General features: G+C 32.5%; 1 protein-coding gene across 1 annotated transcript; it reads left to right on the top strand.

The window, feature by feature from the left end:
* Positions 1–797: 797 nt before the first annotated feature.
* Positions 798–21,315, top strand: LOC107456779 (clotting factor G beta subunit). The gene is made up of 7 exons (XM_087168134.1): positions 798–1,104; positions 8,332–8,595; positions 9,841–10,001; positions 11,807–11,907; positions 13,606–13,853; positions 18,083–18,249; positions 20,937–21,315. Exons 1-7 carry the CDS (start codon positions 1,077–1,079, stop codon positions 21,198–21,200), a joined length of 1,233 nt encoding a protein of 410 aa, XP_087024260.1. The 5' UTR covers positions 798–1,076; the 3' UTR covers positions 21,201–21,315.
* The last annotated feature ends 1,448 nt before the right edge of the window (positions 21,316–22,763 follow it).

The following is a 22,763-nucleotide window of genomic DNA, read 5'->3' as shown; positions in this document are numbered from 1 at the left end:
AATTCCGTTGATTGTTGTGTTTGGAAGAAATACGTTTATGAGTCTGATTTTGTAATTTAAAAAACCATCTGCTCTAATTGGCTTGAATCTTTTTTTTAATGGCGGGCACTTCGAACTATCGTCCATTGGCCTCAGAAAGTGCCAGTACTGCTTACTCTCTTCTCGTTACCCAGTGGGTACCTGTGGCGAAGCCACGGCGGAGAGCAGTGTCGCCCACGTCACACAACCCCGTTTATAGAGCGGGTCACATTCACACAATCACACACAAAGGAGAAAGGACGTGGAACACAGAGAGAAAGAGACATCCATGCTCTGAGCTGGATTCGAACCCGCTACCAACGGCTCCGCAATCAGACACGCTAACCACTCGGCCACTGGTCGGTGGCTTGAATATAAATTTAAATTTTCAAACAGCTATAATTGCACAACTTTTGATCTAGTACGTTAAAATCAGATTTCTAGAACAAAAGTTCTTCATTTATTTTTATTTTTATTTAATTTGCGTATTATACATCCATTATGAAAACTTAATAGATTTTCTATAATAGAAGAAATTGTATATGATCTATTTTTTTTTTTACTTTTTTATTAAAATTATAAAAGTAAAAAGAAAAGATCTGTCGGATCCCCACCATCTATAAAATGACGACACCTCAATAGCAGATATATTTTGTAATTGAAATGTGCTTTTTGAGTAATCAGAAAGTAAAAGTGAGACAGTTACCTTTCAGATGACACGTGATTTCATAAGGCTGCTGACGAAAGACGGGTTTTTTGTTAAATAACTTTCGCCATTTGACCCTACGGCTAATACTGGTCCGAAACACACACAGAATCCGGGAGGGAAATCACTCATTCACTTGAAAGTTTGATTGAGATATAAATAATAAAAAAAATGTCTAGTTGCGAAGTAGTTTTTTGTTGCGGTTGTGCGAGCAATTGAAAAGGTGTAATTTTGATTACATGGTTATAAATTTGAAAGTAAAGAGTAGAAAAAGGTGTTTTAATGGACTCTCTTTCTTAAACTGATTATTTATTTGGAAAAAACACTCAATTTCCTGTTTGTATTTCAAAGGATGTTACGTTTTGGGAAATATCTTATAAGTAAGACATTCACATTCTTGTGTTTTCTTTTCAACAATTATTTATTCATGTATCGTATATGTTATGTGTAATAATACCTCTCTATCATTGAAATTATTTTTGAGAAAATTAAGAATAAACTAAAGACAAATAGTTTTAAAAAAAAGTATGACAAACTTTCGTATAATTTAAAAAAAAGTTTTCTTTTTTAAAAAAATTGAAATGTTTTAGATTGTTTCTTTAAAATTTAAAAAAGAACATTTTAATAAAATAAATTTCTTATGTAATATTAAGTCATTAAGCTTCCATGCAATTGTCGGAAACTTTATCAGACTATAATCATGTCTCAATGGGGGCACAACTTATTTTGGAATAGTTGCGCGGGAAAAAAAATTGGTATCGGTGGGAGGGAGGTAAGTATTTTTTTTATAGTTATATCGGTTATAATTTAATTGTATAATTAATTGTATATTGTTTAATTAAATTAATTAAATTGTATATTGTCTAATTAGTAATAAAAAACATCAACCAGTCTCAAAAAAGAAAATACAGCCTTGTAGAATGCATATAATATTTTAGAAATAAAAAGATAGAGTTTACCATGCTTTGTTCTTTCTTGCTTTTTCTTAATAAAACTTTTAAATTAAAATTATTTTACTACTCATTAACCTTTCATTAATTATAACTTCATTTTTAGTTTATTTTAAAATAAAAAATCATGAAACTATGTTAGTTTCGAATATGTTTTTTTTCTTAAGAAAACTTACTTTTATAATAAAGAAGTAGAATTGCCCTAAAATTTAAATAACGCCTTGATTAAAACCTTAACATTTTGGAATTTTAAGCTTTAATTGTAGTGTTTTCTCAAAGTTTATTGAAATTAGTTCGAAAAATATTTATAAAATATTAATAGTTTTTATTAAATATGTAGTTCTTATAAATATTTTTTGGTACAAAAGCAAGAGGTCGCCCATTCACTTTTCACAGGCCGCATTTAGCCACCTATCTTCAGGTAGTGAATCCCTATTTCAACTAATGAACTACGGAAACAAGTTCTGTCAAACTATTCTGTCAGTCTACTAATAACAGAACACTACGTTTTAAAAATCAGCCTAAAAAATAATTTATTAACCCATTAATATTTTCAAAAAAAAATAAGATTTAGAAGATTGAAATAACTAAATGATAGAAAAGCATCTAATGGCGCATCATGCATAAACATAAATTTGTATAATTTATAAATAAAAAAATTACAAATAAATTCTTCCAACTGTTTATTTTTCGCTACTCGGATTTAAGCTTTTATGAACAGTAACGACAGTGAACAGTATGAAGTTCCCTTAAATAAGTGCTTGTGATATTACTATTTTATAATCATTTTTGGCAAACAAAACAATACAATATAACAAATGCATTTTTAGGCCATGTTTATAAACTTTCCCACTGAATGGGTTATTAGTATTTGTAATAATACTACACTTTCTATTCGTTTTTGGCTAATAAAGCAATGCAAAGATATCTACCACCTTTTTATCCATGCTATTAATTTTCCGGTATCTATCACTTAACATATAGCTTAGATTTTTTGGTTTACCTACACTGAATCATGGCAATTTAAGTAAGAATTCTAGAAAATAATTACTAATGGCATTGATATTTTTATAGTCCTTATTACCGTATAAATATGATGGTACTACGAAATACTTTTTCAGTCATACTTTTATCACTGTTGCTTATTTTATTATGTAATATGATACATTCTACTTAAATAGAGAAAAAGAAACAATATACATCGATATAATTTATCGAAAATCACACACATTCATGTAATTATTACTAGCAATAAAACTCATCCGTATTTTTGCTTCCAAAAGTTTAAAAGGAGTAATGGTGCATGTCAATCATATTAATAAGTTTTTCATTGAAAATTGGAATACATTTACGAGCAAGTAAATTAGAATGAAATTTAAATCAAATTATAATTTACCTTAGGTGAAAAAAATGAATTTCATCTTTATTAACATTGAAAATCCTTATAGAAAAACATCTAATCGAATTAAAACAAAACAAATTACCAAACGATTTTTTTCATTTTCTTAAAGACTTTCTTCGGAAATTTACAGATTTGAAGATTTATTTTTTCTTTAAAATATTTTTAGATTTTTTGTCATTGTCATTTTGAAGACTTAACTTCTAAATATCTTCAGACTTTTTGAAGACATTTTACAGATATTTTGAATCAGCAAAAGAAAGTGAAATCGGTCTCCAAGTATTCTGGAGATTAAATAGGGTGAAATTGAATGGAGGAACAGATGAAACTGAAAAAAAAAGTGTTTTTCATAGACATGTGCGTTAAATTTCTCTTATTTAACTTCCGAAGAGAAAAGTACAGAAGTAATTAGCATGAGTGAAAAAATTTAAATTTCTATATTAGATTGTAATGAAACTGATGATATTCAAATTACACTATTATCTGAGATATTAAGAAATACAAGTTTTTTTGTTGCATTTAATGTTACAAAAAACATAAAAATTAACTTAAAAACTAGATATTTTAATGTAAAATGAAAAAAATCCTTGAACCTATGTGTGTATGCACAAGTATCTCAAGAAAATATAATTAAAATTTGTATATATGCTAATTTGTATGAACGAAAAAAATTACGGTACTATCATTGATGAAAATGACGCCTAATTAATTTAGGTAATTAAACTGGTTTGAAGTTTTTTAAATCCACCATCCTCAATTAAAAGTTACCAGAATTCTATAACATTTTTGCTACTTCTTCAAGTATTATTTTTCTATCCATTTAATTTTCTATCCTCTTCTTCAAGTATTATTTTTCTATCCAATTAATTTTCTATCCTCTTCTTCAAGTATTAATTTTCTATCCAGTTTTGACAAGTGTTATAAAAATATATATTACACCCTGTGGTTTTTTTTTTAAATAAAAAATAATATGGAAAGTACAATTTAATTATATTTTGCAGACTAAGAGTCTGTGGCAGGGGAGTTAGACTTTAATTACAATGAAGACTAGAATAATATTGTTCAAAAGAAATCAAAAATCTAAGAAAAAAATTAAATACATTTTTTTATCAAACTTGTCATTAATGTTATAAACAATTTTCATTCAAATCCTGAAGATTAAAGAGTGAAAGCTATATCTCAAGATTATCGTAAGTACTTTTCGATAAGTTCTATATCATCTAAGAATTAATGTTGTCTGGCTTGTAAAACACAGAAAGGTTTTAAATTATTCAATTTTGATTCCATTTCCAACATGAACATAGTAAGCACTATAATTGATCAACAAACACCAGTGAACAATTCTGGCAGATCTAAACCGCCTCGTGACATCTCATTAACACGTCTCAAAAGTTATCTCCCTTCAGCTCACAATTCGTCTGAGTCTCCTTTTAAGCAAGCTGTAAGAATCAGCCAAAATCTTCAAACTCAACAAAACAGCAATCTAGCAGGTTTACCCAGAACTGGCCATCATTCTCCAATTCACATAGAACAAACAGAAGCTAAAGGCGTTAGCGAAACACAAACATCTTCTTTATCCCAAATATCGGCTAAATCGTCATTTAATCCTTTTCAAGAAAATTCACATCTTCAGGCCGATCCATTATCTATGTCACAAGAATCAGTGCTGAATAGTCCAACGAATACTCTACCGCGGGCTATTTTATCTCCACTCAGCGAAACAATCCACAACGTTCTAAACACAAACATCGATCATGAGTTTACCTCTCTATCTTCCCCATTACCGACAACGGCCAACACTACTTTTCCATCTGCTTCAATTTTGCCAACTCCTGACAATTCTCACGAATTAGACACATTAATCAGCATAATCGTTAAAAATGTAGAGAGCAAATATGGGGATAAGTTCAAACTCTCAATTACTCAGAGACAAACTTGCAATGAGGCAATCCAAAAAATTAAAACCTTGTTCAGCTGCCAGTCCTCTTCATCATACCTACAAATTCAACAACTAGAAAAACTAGATCATCGTATTTCTACACTCTCAGATAAAGTTGATCCAACACATATTAAGAACTTAGAGCGACAAATTATTAGGATATCAGACCAGCTAGATGAGCTTAAACAATCTTAAACAATCTGAGGCCATACTCCAACTTATAGCGAAATCGCCAAGAGACAGCTTCCTCCCGCACCTATTATCATCACTGCTGAAGACGACAGATCTGGTGATGACATCATCAAAATCATAAATGATTCTACAACGCTACCAATTGTGAGGAAGGTTTTCAAGACAAAGAATTTCGTCGAAATTAAGTTTCACGATCATGAGGCAAAGACTAAATTAACAAATAGCATCAAAAATGAGCTCGAATTCCACGACAAAGAACAACGCCTTACCTCACTTATAATTCTGAATGCACCAGCTCTCTTTGATGGCAACAGTATATCCAACATCCTCCAGCATTTCAGTGAATCATCATTTGACAATAATACCATCACCTACACAAAGTCAATGCCTCACAAAAAACATGTTGACAAAAAACATGTTGACAAAAAACATCTCATTGTCAATGTATCGCATAAACTTGCTCAACAACTCCTGAGGACAAAACACATCTACATAGGCCTGAACAGATGCATTGTCAAAAAAAGAATTCTACTTCGACGCTGCTCATGGTGTCAAGGTCTTGATCATTCCACCCACTCTTGCACTCAAGAATTCGACACTTGCTCTAACTGCGGAGGCGACCATCACACAAATGAATGTCACTCCGACGAAAAATATTGCATCAACTGTTAGCACACCAATACCTTTTTTGGAACCAGCCATCATCAAGCCTCAGACATCACTTGCCCTGTGCATCGCCAGGCCCTCCTTGAATTACGATCTCGTTCTAATGATTATTAAATGTTACCACCTTCTAGCTATAACTTCTCTGCCACTTCTCAATCTATTCACTTATGTCTCTTGAATATACCTATCGCTAGAGAAACTTTATAAACTTTTTCCTCATTGCAAACGTTTTGTAGCTGACTCTTATTTTTTATTTTTATTTTTTATTTATTTAATATTTTCTTTCAAAATTCTTGCTATCCAGCCTCCTTAAGAGCCTTACACTTTCGACAGCTGTCAAAATAATCTACTTATGTTTTCCAGTTACTAATCTACATTTACTTTCTTGTACTTAACAAGTGTATCAAAATTCTTATGCGTATCTCGATGTCGCAATGCTCTGCATTTATTCTTTCAAAATTCTGAAATATGCATTTGTTTGAGGCATTTCACTATGCCTTTGCATTTAATGTTGTAAATATTTACATACTTTAATTTTTTCTTTATATGTCATTTATACTTGCTGCAAATGTAATTTTTTGTGTTTTATGTATGTTTTGTCTGTAGAATGTTTGTTCCACTCTCGTGTGCCCTGAATAGGGCGGGACGAGGTATCAATAAACAATAGCTTCTGCCATGACTTACTAACGAAAAGCCCATTTTATCTAAGCATCAACAAAATACAACAATAGAATGGTCTTGCGCATTAACCGGTACGGTGGTTTTATTGATGGACAAAAAAAGAGGCTTGACGATTCCAACTGATTTAACGAAAATCGTCGTAAAAAAGTCTAAATTGCAAGTACATTAGTTCCAATTCGTTAAATAAAATCATCTATGTACGATTGGATTCGATCCGCTGTGGCTTAGGGGATAGAGCTCTCGCCTCCCAATGAGATGGCCCACCCAGGTCTGAATCTGAGTGTTGGCTGGTCGATACGATTTCTCCTCCCGACTTGCACTGACCACAGTGCTGACCACAGTACATTAAATATCATCAGTGGTCTATGGGTCATGAGTTAGATTGCCCTTGTCGTCGGGCTAATCTTGGGAAATTATCGTTAAGGTTTCGCTCCGTGTAACGTAAATGAGGGTTAATACCATCAAAATGTGGTTTTTTCCAATGTTTTATCCAGGAGTCCCTTTGTCCTCTTCATTAGGTTCAAAATTACAAAGCTGATAGTCACCTATTATCCTTTTAGCAACTTTACTACAAGCTTTACTACTTGCTACGGGACAATTTTACTATCTGCTTAGTTTCAAACAGCAAGAAAGTAAAATTCCCTCAAAAACGTTTGTTTAGTCACTTATGAAGCTAAATAAGGTATTTTGGCTGCTACAAAAAAAAAACAAATACAAGTTTATCACTAGGTATCTACATATAGATTAGAGAATGTTATGTCAAGGAGTCGATTAAAAAACACATTTATTGATATAATAGGTACAAAACATTGAAACATTGAAACGTCGATTTATTTTCTGGAATTGAAGATGTCACAGTCTCTTCCAGAATGTCTTTCGGGGCCTTGGTGCTAACCTTTTTTAACTTTATCAAGTGCAAAAAGGAAAACAAAAGACTTAATGTAACATGGGTTGGGAGCCGCTGCTATCTTTAAATTGGCCGAGATGCAAAAGTGACACGGTTTTCTTAATAAACTTTGCACACCCGCAGATTGTTCGTCATAATCTTGTAATCAGAAATTTTTTGAATATTTAATACTTTCCAGGACGAGTCTCCTTACACCTTCAAAAATGACTTATACCACTGGCAGACTTAGCATTCCGATTAACAACGAAATTTTTATAATGGGAATAGTTATTCTCAGTAAGTTATCTCATAGTTATCTGGAGAGGTCCAGAAAACAATGCAGTACGAATCTCCACCTTTAAAAATCCTTCTGGATCTCGGGCCAGAGGAAGACCTCCAACTAGATGGCTGGATGACACTACTAAAGATCTCAAAGTAATAAAGATGATATAAGGCGTTGGAGGCTACGCGTGGTTGAGGCAGCCAAGGCCTGTAAGGGGCTGTCGTGCTGAAGAAGAAGATAATTATTCTCAAAGACTTGCCATGCTTCATATAAAACTTGAGGGAAATACTTTTGCTCTATTGAATCCTGCTTTTAGGCTTGCATGAGTTTTTCGCGAGAGTGCCAGTCCTTACCAGATCATCAGTGAATGCTGACCAACTACGCATGCAGAAACAAACTCTCATCCTCCATCGATTCCACCTGATCCGAGCACGTTGCGACGGGCATTCACTTCATTTAGCAACAAAATCACTGTTGTTACTTAATGAAAAAAACTCTGTACTAAACTTTCTTTAAGAAATTAGAAACATAAAGATATGCACTTTTATTTCATAAGCACTGAATGGAATTTTAAGTGCAAATTGCATTTAACGAAACGGTATTTTTTATAGCCTTTGTGGTCCTAAATAATTTCCTCGTGTGTGTACCTTGTGTCCGTTACCAAACCAGGCCGAGGTGTCCAGAGGGTGACTGCGTCCTCATCACTACATGTCCATCAGCTGCGAAAGATATTACGACGGGAAATTACCCGAAAGTATGTGGCTGGGCAGACAAGATTCCTTACATCTGCTGCCAGCTACCCGACACACCTGCAACGGAAGAGCCCACAGATCTGGAAGAAAAATCAGGAAATTTTCGTGGCATTAACCCCGAAGGTATCAATCAGCAAATTTTCTCTATAAATTTTAAATATCTTTAATTTAATGTTTTATGTGTGTATCATGTTCTTTGTATTCTGAACAAGTACAGATTTGTTTCATTGTGAGACATTTAAAAAAAATGGGATGCGTAAAAAATTTCAAGAATAGTAATTAAATCATCGGATTTTTCTTAAAATGCAATGCGAACATTTAATGTACAGGGTGTTTACAAAGTCCCGGACCCATTTTGATGTTGACCACAATGAGGTGGTGCACCATCTTGTTGCAAAAAGACATGTCTCTGGTTGTTTCCACAACTAGAAGCTCTTCTAGTTTTGGAAATACGAAGGTATCATCGAATGGGAAGGTATATGTTGGTATCATCGTTCATAGTTCTTTGAATGACCATTTTCCAGGAAGATGGATTGGGCGAGGAGGTCCAATTCCTTGACCACCCAGATCACCTGATATAACGCCGCTGGACTTTTTTCTTTGGGGATTTATGAAGGACAATGTTTACAGGAGGATTATGTCCAACATTGATGACCTAAAAGCCAGAATTACAGTCGCAGTAACCTCTGTGGATGCCGACATGCTTGCCGCTATCTGGCGTGAAATTGACTATCGACTTGATATTCTCCGTGCGACGAAGGGAGCACACGTAGAAGTTCATTGACAAGGATCATGAAACTTTTTGAGTCTATCTAACCATTTTTGTTATTAATTTTAATCTATTTTTATTATTTTAGGAGTTATTAAACATCAAAATGGGTCCGGGACTTTATAAACACCCTGTATATTTGCGATTGGGAAAAATATTCATCAGAATAAATGCAGTAAGTAATTTTTTAAAAGAGTTTCATATCAGTTTTCTAAGCTTTTTAAAATATTAGGTCGCGAAATATTCAGACTCCTGTAGATCAAATTTATGAAAACATTTATTGTCAAATTTTGAAACCACATAAAATTTTTGTATGAGGCAAGTCATCTTATTTAATAATAAGTCGTAACTAGTGATCTAAGTTTTTCAATATTTTTTTAAAAAATCGCTAAAAATTTTTAGAATAAATTTTATTTTTTAAAAAGTATGAAAATTCGTTAGTGGTATTATTTAATACCGTAGTACCAAAGTTGCTTGACGATTACAATTATTTCAAAACGTATATAAAGTACACCTTAAAATGCTTTTGATGAAAATAAGGAAGATGCACATGATCAGCTCAATAGGCATATTTTTTCTTCTTTATACAAACATTCCAGGATGTGGAGTAAGAATCCTACCCGAAGAAGATTACAACGTAGATCCAAGAACAGAATTACCACTGAATACAGCATTACCATTCGGCCCTCCTGGATTCACCATCCCACCTATTCAATTTGCTATTGGAGGTAGATCAGCGACTCACAAATGGCCCTGGATGTTAAGTATCTTTTTTTATGTTCTGATGGTGGAATGAATGTAACAACAGTAAGCTTCCTAAGAACGGAAGAAATTTAGAAAACTTCCGGTGTATACCTCCGCTTATGTTATGCTTCCGAGGCGATGGGTGAACAGGCTTAAAATTCTAGGAAGTTTTATCACTGCGATTTTGTTTAAATATACACTTAATTTTACCATTCATAAGAGTTTTCTGTAATTTATATATTCTAATAGGTCTTGACCCTAAAGCAAGTTTAACAAAATTAATATTACATCATAAAGAAAGTGTAAGGTTAGTCATGTTTTGAGTGCTATCCTTCATTTCGTTATGTTTGTGCAAAATAGCATCGTTGTTGTTTTTAGGGTAGCATCATAGCTAGCTAGCGGGAGCCTTCCAAATTCATTTGCTGTTTTGTTTCGTTGAAAGTTAGATTGAAAGAACGTGTTACTTTGAAAACACTACAAATATAATAATATTGGATGGTGCGTTTTTTCAAGCTTCGTAGTAAAAATCAGTCGGAAGTAGTAGCCCGGAAGTCTTTCGATGAATTTTAACCTCCAGCGTCATCTGCGTTTAACTTCACACGGCCTTATGGATGGTGCAAGCTCGACACCGCCTAAATTTCCGTGTTACTGTTTCCGTTGTATTTTAATGCCATTTGGCGTCATTGCGTTTTTTTAGATTCTTGCAAACGTGGTATTTGATTACTTATTACTTGTGTTTACAATGCTAACAATACTTGTGTTTACAATGCTAAAAGTGTTAACACTAACGTAAGATGGTGCACAGCTTGCAACAAGAACAAACAGTAATAAACAAATGGAAAGAGACCAAATCAGGACTGCCAAAAAGCGAGTTATTCAAAATCTAGTAACCATGTCACCTTTTTAAACAATATATACAACAATACTTTTTAAACAATATGAACAACTAAAACAAATTTTCTCTTTAAACTCACCAGAATTACATAATAACACTAATATCTTATGAAATACGGTAGATTTGAGCTCAGAAATTATCTAATTTATTTATTTTATTGAAAACAGAATTATCCGTTTGAAAATATCGCCTCGCAGAATAACCTGTAGTAAGCAGCTGCCAACTTTCTAACCGGAACTAGAGCAGGCATACAGCTCGAGATTGTAATTGTTTGCATTTCCACTGAAAACACCATACATAATGGAATACCTGAAAGTGACGTAGTGTGGGTATTTCGATCCTGATTGGTTGCTGAAACGTGGCATTTGTTTACGTTAGCAACTGCTCTTTCCATTCTATTTCGAGTGAGCCTAACGCGTCAAGCATGAGTTCTCTTAAGTAACATATTCTATATTCTTACACAAAGATTCTTTCACAAAAATGTCACTTCTTTCATATATATTTCTTACTTTACTCAAAAAATTAGCCACGAAGCCATGTAGAACATTAACAAACTAATTAGGCATCGAAGTTGTCAGGTAGGCAAAACAAAAATAGATCATGCTTACAATAAAATAAATAAACAAATAATAAATCTAAGTTAAATAAAATACGCAGACGAGAAAGAATTATAATATTTCAATAAATTCGATGTGCGTTACGGCGTGGTATTTAATTAACTTCACGTTAATTAACATTCTAACTTATGTGGAGAAACTTAGCTTAGCTTTAATACTCCATTTTGCTTATAAGCGATCAGGTAGCGCTGACGTCATAGGTCACGTGTGTGGGTATACTTCTTGAAGAGCAAATACCCAATTATGACGGATGTTAAAAAATATTATTTCTTTGGATTTTGAACGTAATTTTTCTTTTCCAATTTATAGGTGGCAATTTACAATGGAAATAAAAAGAAACAGCTGTGTGGAGGTGCCTTAATAGATGAGAGACATATACTAACAGCAGCTCATTGTTTTGCTGGAAGGAGGTTTGGCCTTTACATAATGGTTCATAGTTTCTTACTACACTTAATATGCAGTCGCATAATATATAATTAGACTTTTCTAAAGTTAATTCACAGTAATGAATAGGGACTTGCGGGAAGGGAAGACGTTTGAAAACTGAATTTTCCTCATATGTTTAGCATTAGGTGTTTAGCATTAGGTCATATGTTTAGCTTAGCTAGCACGATATGCTAGCTAAGAAAGGCACTCAAATAATTCAACAGCGAAGCACTCTTAAATCCCTTCATTCGGCAAAACTCTATATCAAACATTTTATGAGACAAAACTGGAAAGCGTTGCTCACTTCTCGAAGTTGGAGGAACAGCTTAAAACAGGGTATTGACGATAAGTCCCGCAATAAAGCTGTTGCAGAATTCAGACTTGCTGTGGGCCATGATTGCCTGGCGAACTACATCTGCCGCATCGACATTCTCGCTAACCCAAATTGCCCGTTATGCTCGAATAATGAACTTATGGACAGGAACCATCTATTGAGATGCTCGGCTCTGCGTGGGGACTCTGAGGTGAGGCGTTACTGGAGTGCCCGACTTCTGTTAATGAGATAGTGACTTTTTTCTCTTACTTGTTGTTCACTGTTTTTGTAAGAGTTTGTCGTTTTCTTCTGCCATTAGAAATAAAAAATATTAAAAAAAGGTATAGTTACAAACTAAACAGTAGCTGATTTGGTGATTTCAAACATTCAAAAGATAAAATCAGTGATACTAGTCTGCTTTGTTTGAAAACTAAAAGTTTATTGCGAGTTCTTAAATTACCATGCTACTTATGCAGAGTCAAAACCATCATGGGGTGATGTAAACGAAGTAGTTTGAAAACTATTCAGAGACACGTGTTTGTTTTGTTAAAGTTGCGCTTTTAAGACGTGTTTTTACGAACATAAATAATGTGAAATCAACGGTATGGTAACTGAAATAAAGGAAAACGATGAGTTTTGTCCCAAAGGGTGATATTAATGAAGAAAAATGTTAGATTGTGGTAAAATTTTTAAATCTAGCCTGGCCTCGAGCAATAGCTTAAATTTCTGTAGAAACTGAGTATAGATCCTCTTAATTTTGATGAGTTGGACTTCTAAAAACATGTTTTGTTTAACCTAATAACGTACAGTGACCGGAAGGACATCTAATAACAATAAAAAAAACATTGAAATTATATTATCTTTTTTAATTGTGGTGGTTCATGCCTTTCAGTTCTGTGCTTGATTGCGCAATGTTGGTTAATGCAGATTTATTTATTATTTATTTGTTTTATCCTGCGCAAAGAACGGGTATAGTACGGCTTTCAGGTTCAGGAGAACTCCTCCAGACATCCGTCTCGCGTCGTAACCGGTACTATGGAAACGAGGAAAGGTCACTTCGAATAGGGGTGTGGGGTGAATATTTTTGTCTTAATCTTAGCTTAGGTCGTAAGTCAACACCTACTATGCGTAAGTAAACCAATCGACACCTTCTTTCCTCCATTTCACCCCCCCCCCCCCCATTAGAAACGTGCTCTCGCTTGTTACCATAGCAGCAGACAGCACCAGACTTTCAGCCTGGAGGAGTTCTCCTCAAAGCCGCACTATATTCAACTAGTTTGAAATGGTAAATGGCGTTTGTTATTTCTCTAGTAATATTCATATTAATTCATATTTCATATACATATTTTATTTATTTATTTCTACGTAGCCTAAATCCTAAGCTTTATTCGGTTCAAGTGGGAGAACTCCAAATCGGTGAAACGATTCCCTATTACGAAGTTGAAGAAGTGAAGACTCACGAGGACTATAGGCCCCGATACGATTACGATGATATCGCTATCATGAGACTAGCACAGCCTCTGCCATCCGATATCGTACCAGCTTGTCTACCAACTTTAGACGGCATCATTGCAGGCGACAATGTCACTATTTTAGGATGGGGAGATCTGTCTTTTGGTAAAATTTTATTACTATTAAACAAAACACAAATTTAAAACAGAATATGTTTATAATCTGCTAATTACCTTTTCAAATTACGTTGAATTTAAGTACCTCACGATTTAAAATTTATAGCCAAAAAACAAGCCAATTTACAAGAATTAACTCACGTTGTACTAGTAAGAGAAATTTTAAACTTCCCTTCCCATATTAGCACTTTCTGTTCGTGGGAGTTGATGGGTATTTTTCAATTAAATTAAACAGGAAGGAGGCTATTACTCCGAATTTGTCAGTTAAGAGGTTTCCATACTCATTACTGAAAAAATGATGATTAGCTAAATGACACTTAAGATTGCGTCAACAAGATTTAAAAAAATTATGATGTATCAGTGATTTTCATTGCTATCTCGGAGATGCTATGTCCCATCTCCCGCGCAGACTATAACACCACGTTCAAACTCACTTAAATCTGTATAACCTGGCATTGTAGCAGCAGTAGCCGATCTAAGAACTGTGCTAGACACTCGTTGCCTTATACACGCGTTGCCGATCACAGCGCTGTACTTTGATTAGCTCCATACCCTTTTATTTGCATACTCATGCCTGTACCAGTTTTTTTTTTTTTGGCTCTTCAGTGTAAACTATATATGGGTCATTCTCACGAAAACTGTCATTTTTCAGTTCATAAAATCTCAAAAAAGCAAAGTGAATAAAAAGCTCTGAAACTTTTTATATTAATAGAAATATGTAATGGCATTATAAAGAAAGTATCTATCCTATAAATTATACTTAATATTTAAATTAATTAATTTTTTAAATAATTAATTTATAATTAATTAATTTATAATAATTAATAATTAATTAATTAATTTAATAAATAAATTAATTAATTTAATAAATTAATTTATTAATTTTTTAATTTATTTTTCAAATTAATTAATAAGTAAATTAATTATTTTCACTATTTAAAAAGTGAGGGAATGACACTAATAGTGAGGGAATGATATTTTATTTTAATACATGTTTTTATCTAAGTTACATCTACCTAAAGTTTGACAATGATAACATACTAAGTATATCTAATATTTATTATAATTTAGTCTTATATATTTGATAGTTTTTGCAGGTTTGGGAAATAAAATTGGCTGGCACGATTTAGCAAAAAAAAATTGATAATATACTCATCTTGAATCATTCCCTCACTTCAGCGTCATTCCCTCACTTTATACACTAGTGAGGGAATGACGAATTCAATAAAATTTAAAAATAACAGTTAGGCCTAATTAATTTCTGAAGTCAATCACATACAATTACATTCATACAAGAAAGCAACATATAATTATCCACTTTCTCGATGAAGTTGTATTTTATTTTACTCTAAAAAATGACATGAGGGAATGACAAATGTAAAAAATTTTACCTGGTTTGATTCATTCAAATTTATTCCACAGCAAAGCTTCTTTAAGTTGAAGATGGAAACATACTGCAATTTTGTTCTATGATGCCAGTTGTTAACTTCTGAAGTTTTTATTAAAATATTTTTATTCTAAGAAGATTGCAGGTGATAAGAACATTGTTGTGAGAGAATGACGCGAAACACTGGGGACAAAGTTTAAAATAGTGCTGTGTTAATATTTTTATCAGAAATTAAATATAAAATTGATTTTCTGAATTCTATATTTCAGTATTCTGAAATAAAAAACACGAATTTGTAAAAAAAAAAATTTTATTTCAGAAACAATTTTTTTCTTTTTTTAAATCAGCAGTGGGGACAAGTGAGGGAATGACATATTGGTATATTTTAATTACCTAAAATAAATAAAAAATAAAAATTGATAATTTTATTTTTATTCTTCTGTTAGCTTGCATTCCGAAGGACACTTTCCCTGAATTTTTTTTTTTTCGTAAGCTGTAAAACAAACATAAAATATACTGGGGACATGAAAATGACTGTTTTTGTGAGAATGACCCATATATATAACTGTGTAAACTATATATATATATATATATATATATATATATATATATATATATATATATATATATATATATATATATATATATATATATATATATATTATATATATTATATATATATTATATATATTATATATATATATTATTTCTTATATTTCTTATATATTATTCTTATAATATATATATTATATATTATATATATTATATATATATATATATATATATATATATATATATATAGTTTACACAGTTATATATATGGGTCATTCTCACAAAAACAGTCATTTTCATGTCCCCAGTATATTTTATGTTTGTTTTACAGCTTACGAAAAAAAAAAAAATTCAGGGAAAGTGTCCTTCGGAATGCAAGCTAACAAAAGAATAAAAATAAAATTATCAATTTTTATTTATTATTTATTTTAGGTAATTAAAATATACCAATATGTCATTCCCTCACTTGTCCCCACTGCTGATTTAAAAAAAGAAAAAAATTGTTTCTGAAATAAAAAATTTTTTTTTTACAAATTCGTGTTTTTTGTTTCAGAATACTGAAATATAGAATTCAGAAAATCAATTTTATATTTAATTTCTGATAAAAATATTAACACAGCACTATTTTAAACTTTGTCCCCAGTGTTTCGCGTCATTCTCTCACAACAATGTTCTTATCACCTGCAATCTTCTTAGAATAAAAATATTTTAATAAAAACTTCAGAAGTTAACAACTGGCATCATAGAACAAAATTGCAGTATGTTTCCATCTTCAACTTAAAGAAGCTTTGCTGTGGAATAAATTTGAATGAATCAAACCAGGTAAAATTTTTTACATTTGTCATTCCCTCATGTCATTTTTTAGAGTAAAATAAAATACAACTTCATCGAGAAAGTGGATAATTATATGTTGCTTTCTTGTATGAATGTAATTGTATGTGATTGACTTCAGAAATTAATTAGGCCTAACTGTTATTTTTAAATTTTATTGAATTCGTCATTCCCTCACTAGTGTATAAAGTGAGGGAATGACGCTGAAGTGAGGGAATGATTCAAGATGAGTATATTATCAATTTTTTTTTGCTAAATCGTGCCAGCCAATTTTATTTCCCAAACCTGCAAAAACTATCAAATATATAAGACTAAATTATAATAAATATTAGATATACTTAGTATGTTATCATTGTCAAACTTTAGGTAGATGTAACTTAGATAAAAACATGTATTAAAATAAAATATCATTCCCTCACTATTAGTGTCATTCCCTCACTTTTTAAATAGTGAAAATAATTAATTTACTTATTAATTAATTTGAAAAATAAATTAAAAAATTAATTTATTAAATTAATTAATTTATTTATTAAATTAATTAATTATTAATTATTATAAATTAATTAATTATAAATTAATTATTTAAAAAATTAATTAATTTAAATATTAAGTATAATTTATAGGATAGATACTTTCTTTATAATGCCATTACATATTTCTATTAATATAAAAAGTTTCAGAGCTTTTTATTCACTTTGCTTTTTTGAGATTTTATGAACTGAAAAATGACAGTTTTCGTGAGAGTGACCCATATATAGTTTACACTGAAGAGCCAAAAAAAAAAAACTGGTACAGGCATGAGTATGCAAATAAAAGGGTATGGAGCTAAAAAAATGTTTAGGAAAAATGTGTAGGATATATATATATATATATATATATATATATATATATATATATATATATATATATATATATATATATATATATATATATTATATATATATATATATATATATATATATATATATATATATATATATATATATATATATATATATATATATATATATATATATATATATATATATATATATATATATATATATATATATATATATATATATATATATATATATATATATATATATATATATATAAGCAATATTTGACATTTGTACTTATGTTCAATATCCTTCAAAAAAATTCTGCTTGATAACATTTTCCTAAACATTTATCATTTTTTAGTTTATAATGTGCTAATATTTAATAAAAATTTAATTTTTATTATTCGTTTTTAGAAAAAAATTTTAAAAAAAACGATAGAGGTATCATTCAAGTTGCTTCAAAATTAATGACAAACTTATATTCAGTGTTTTAAAATTAAAAAGTTCTGACAAACGACTTTTTTTTTGCATTTGGTATCATTTTATAGTTATTTGCTAAAAAACTTATAATTAGATTTAAATTCAGTGGGTTTCACTTTGCATTAAATAGCCTTAATTTTCTAGGAGGTCCAAGTTCGAGCATACTGCAGGAGGTTCAAGACATACCCGTTGTGGGCAACAGTGAATGCGATGCAAAGTTCCGGAAAATCGCCAAAGCTCGCTTTCCGAGAGGCATCTGGAATAAGTTTGTGTGCGCAGGTTTGGAAAAGGGTGGAAAAGATGCCTGCCAGGTAAGTCAGAGAAGACTGTGACGTTAAAAATGCAAAATAATTACACACTTTTCAAAACTGTTGGACAATTAAAAAAATTTCTTAGCAACCCCAATCCTACTAGAGGCATATTATATTCACCTATTATAGGATCTGTAATAATGGTCTTTAGTACATACATATTTTTTTAAATGAGGAAAAAATTAGAGTCATACGATAATTTAGATTTTTTGCAATAACTGCTGCTTTGAATCGGAGCTTCCATATAGCTTGATTTTATTTTTTTATTTTACAGCCATCGTTGAACAACCGACCCAATTTTAGGTTTACGACTACTAATGTTCAACTCCGTAGCCTTATAATTTTGAACCAATCCAGAAGAGAAAGAAACTCTTGGATCAGTACCCCCAGAGGTATGATTTGTTATGGGAACATGGAGGACTTTGTGACTCGACTAATTTAACGTGCATCAGTCACCATTTACTGCACGGGGAGTCTTCGGCCGGTGGGGATCGAAACCATTACCTCTTGGACATGGGCCCAGTGCCCTACCAACCAGGCTATCCCTGCCCATATTACTTGAGAGGTTTGTAGAAGCTGTAGAACGAGGATCGCATGGGAGACACCGACGAACTAAAACCCACGCATGTTCAATGGGCAACACATCCGACGAATAAGCAAGCCAAGGAAGTAGCTATAGTTTGTCTAGAGTAAGAACTCCCCTAGCCATTCGTTTAGACCCGTGGCTGTGACTATGGTAACGAGGTATAACTATTTCAAGTAGGGGTGTGGGGTCATTGTTTAGGACAGATTTTGGCTCAGGTCGGCGAGAGAAAGGGAATCTTTTTCTTCTCTCTACTGAGTTAGCCCTAGAGTGAAGAGAAGTTACTCTCCCTAAAATGCGCTATCCTTGTTTCAAGAGCAGCAGACGACACCAGACTTTGTGTCGGGGAAAGTTCTTAACGTAGACAAACTATATAGATGTTTCACTCAAAAGAAGAATTGATTATTTCTTGCAATGTATGAGTGAGCATTATCTAGGGGAAAAGGAAGTCAGGAATGCTTTGAAGCAAAGAACCGACTTTGGAATTCAGTTACTCACTGATTTACATGTCACTTTTAAAATTGTACAGGGGAACAGTTACTTTTTTTTCTGTTGCATGAAAAAAAATTTTAACGGATCTTAAATATTTTCGCGTCTCTGATTTCAAATGTGCAATTGGTTTTACTCTCCAAGCTACAGTTTTTTTAATGACATTTTTAGTCCATTTTTTGGTCGAAATAAGTTTAAAATCGTGGCACACAGCAGTAGATCATGTAAATGTTGCGACTAACTTCTAGGAGAGTTAGGGCACATCATCAGGATTAAAATAGGATAGGAGCCCATGCCGGTAATGTTGTCATACGCCTCTAGGGGAGCATCCCCTATTATAAACTGTTTATTCGTGTGCTTCTGAACAGGTCATAGTAGGGGAAGTTCCCCTAGCAGCGTATGTCGACATTTCCTAACATTGTTACCTATGCAATTTTAATCCAGATGATGTGCCCTAACTCACCTAAAAGGTTGTCTCAATTTTTACGCGATCCACTATTATATATAACGTTTCTAAACTTGTACATTTCGAAAAAAATAGGCTGAAGATGTCATTTAAAAAAAATTGCAGCTTTAGGCGGAAAACTAATTTTAGATCTGAAATCAATCTAAACTAACAACTAAAATCTGAAATAGTCATAACACACAATCACACACCAGACAATAACTCCATATGTTCGTCCACTATGAGGCTTGAAAATACACTTTAGAAGGTAGATTCAAGAAAGATAAAAACTCTTTCAAATTAGATCTGCTATATGACATAAGGTTATCGCAATATATTGTAAAGGGCATAATTACTTCTCATTGCATTGCACATTCTGTATTCCTCCTTAAGTTTAAACATTTTTTTTTTATTCAAGCAGAGTTGATATATTGGCCAATTTCTCTCTCTCTAAGGAAGAAGTTTTTGTAATCCTTTAAAATTTGGAGCATGTAATTTGGAGGTGACGCTAAAATCAACAACAGTTTTTATCTATGCTACAACTCGTTTATAATGTGTAAATTTTGATGCTGTAAAGGCCTGATCTTTTATTTCCTGTTCAAATTTCAACATTATAGACATTGTTTGTTGACACAACCCAAGTTCTAGATTGCCACTAATTGGTCGGATGAAAAACTGCGCATGTGCACTGTTTATATACAGGGTTATTAAAATCATACTTATATGAAGGCAAAATCACAAAATAAAATAAAATAGAATCTTAGTAACACAAATGATTACAGATTAATTTATTTAGCTAAGAATATATGAAAACGGACAACAAAATGAATTGATCATATGCCCACTAGCTGACGTCATGTAACTTTGGGAGGTGAGTGGCTGTAGAAGGACAACCTTGGGTGGAACGTAGAACATGCTCTACTATCAACCAAGGGCTTGGATAAAGAACTTAAATTATCGTTTAACTGATTCAAGCTCCATGCAAAAAAAAAAAAAAAAAAAAAAAAAAATTCATCAATTTCTATCAATCTTGGTCCAAGAACTTGAATCGTCCTTAATGTCCCCTCATCTCCCTTCACTGACGTTAACGAGTTCAAATTTACGAACGAAAAATAATAAATCAATATTATTCTAAATAATGGTAATAGTAATATAATTCGAACTTTGCAGGGTGATTCTGGCGGCCCACTCCTACACCAAGATTCAAAAGGCATTTGGTCTTTAGTAGGAATAGTCTCCTTCGGCTACAAATGTGGTGAACCAGGATTTCCAGGTGTCTACACTAAAGTTTCAGCCTACATGCCATGGATCGCCAATAACATGCGTAGTGAGAATGAAGTATCCATGGAAATGCGGAAAGCCAGGGATTTCGATTACATCGATGGCAAACCAATTTGGACATCAAAGGAAGAGAGCGTATTATTTCCGGGTTGAAAAAAAAAACATGAATCTGAATTTATGTACTAAAAATGTTTAATGCGTTCTTCTGCTGTGATAACACGTAAACTTCGCAATGGTACTTATCTGAGGCGAATAAACTAAGAATGGATTTTTCTATCATCAATAATTTTATATTTTATTTTATAACCGTCGTTGAATAGCCGACTCAATTTTATGGGTTTACGACTGCTAATGTTCAACTCCGTAGCCTTGTAATTTTGAACCCAATCCAGAAGACAAGGGAACTCCTGGATCGAGTATTGGGAGAAATTGCCTTCGTGGAGGACTTTTTGATTGAACTAACCCGCATTTGCGTTACATGGAGAGGAAGACCACGTGAACCTCCCACTGTTAGCCAAACGGCAAAGGGACTCTAACCCATGATACGTCTACTACAGAGGATATTTCACGTCAGCGCTGTGATCGGTGCAAGCCGGATGCGGAATTCGTATCGACTGGGATTCGAACCCGGTTAGCCTCATTGGAAGGCGAACGCACTATCCTCTGAGCCATCGCGGCTCCGTCATCAATAATTGTAAAGCAAAAATTTACGGACTTTCGATTATCCGATACTTACAGGACCGACGGAACATAGTTATCGAAATCGTCGGATAATAACGCCAACTTATCAAATACGTTTTTTCCAGGGAAAAAAAACTAAATATGTTTACCAGTATTACAATAATATAAAGCAATACACGCATTATCAATAGTTGCACGGCAACACAGGGTGTGACAAGGCTTTCTTTCAAACAAGTTCTCGAGCAACCCTCAGGGTAACTAAGGTTCTCATTTCGCCAGTTCTTAACCATTAGGATATCGAAATCTCTCTCAACTGCGCCAAAATATCGCAGCTTGGATCGTTCTCTTCCTCTTTGTACCCACGACTTTCCAAAACCAGTCTTTTTACAGGATTTAAATAATTCCCTCTGAAAACACGAGCTGCTCAGTTTAATTTATTCATTTTGAAAAATTTAATCAGGGTTCAGGGTGCGTAGCCAAATCTTTCAACAAAAAATAAACACCTTTTAAGTACTTTTTAAGCACACAAAAAATATTTGTAAGCACTGTATACATTAAACAAAGGCAAAATAATTTTCAAAGACTTTACATGATCATAATAAAATAACTAGTTTCTGACAATAAAAAAAACTCTTTTCTTGATTATAATTAGCCATTATAAAATGATCAAGAGATTTTTCGGTTCGATATCAGAGGGTGGAAAATGAAGCCTGATATTGAGAATATCTTGCAGAATGCAACAGAGTTGCACACAAGAGTGCAATAATCTCACCGAACTCAGCTCAGTAGAAGGACACACCAACTCGCAAGTATTTCATCAAACATGTAAAATGAATGGAGCTTTCATACGCTATGGACCGACGGTACGTGAATTGCGAAAACGTTGAATAGAACAATGTGAAAAGCACTTTTCTGCATAATACGTGGCGAAAATCGACATGGTAAAGAGAAAAATAATCTCATTTTCGAAAAGGGAAAATTAAGTACTTTTTAAAAACACCCAATGAAAAAAGCACCATTAAGAGCTTTTAAAAA

Source organism: Parasteatoda tepidariorum, chromosome 1 (genome assembly GCF_982258835.1).
Source record: "Parasteatoda tepidariorum strain Cologne lab strain chromosome 1, Ptep-v5.0, whole genome shotgun sequence".
Classification (NCBI taxonomy): domain Eukaryota; kingdom Metazoa; phylum Arthropoda; class Arachnida; order Araneae; family Theridiidae; genus Parasteatoda; species Parasteatoda tepidariorum.
This window is presented reverse-complemented; position numbering and strand designations above follow the sequence as displayed.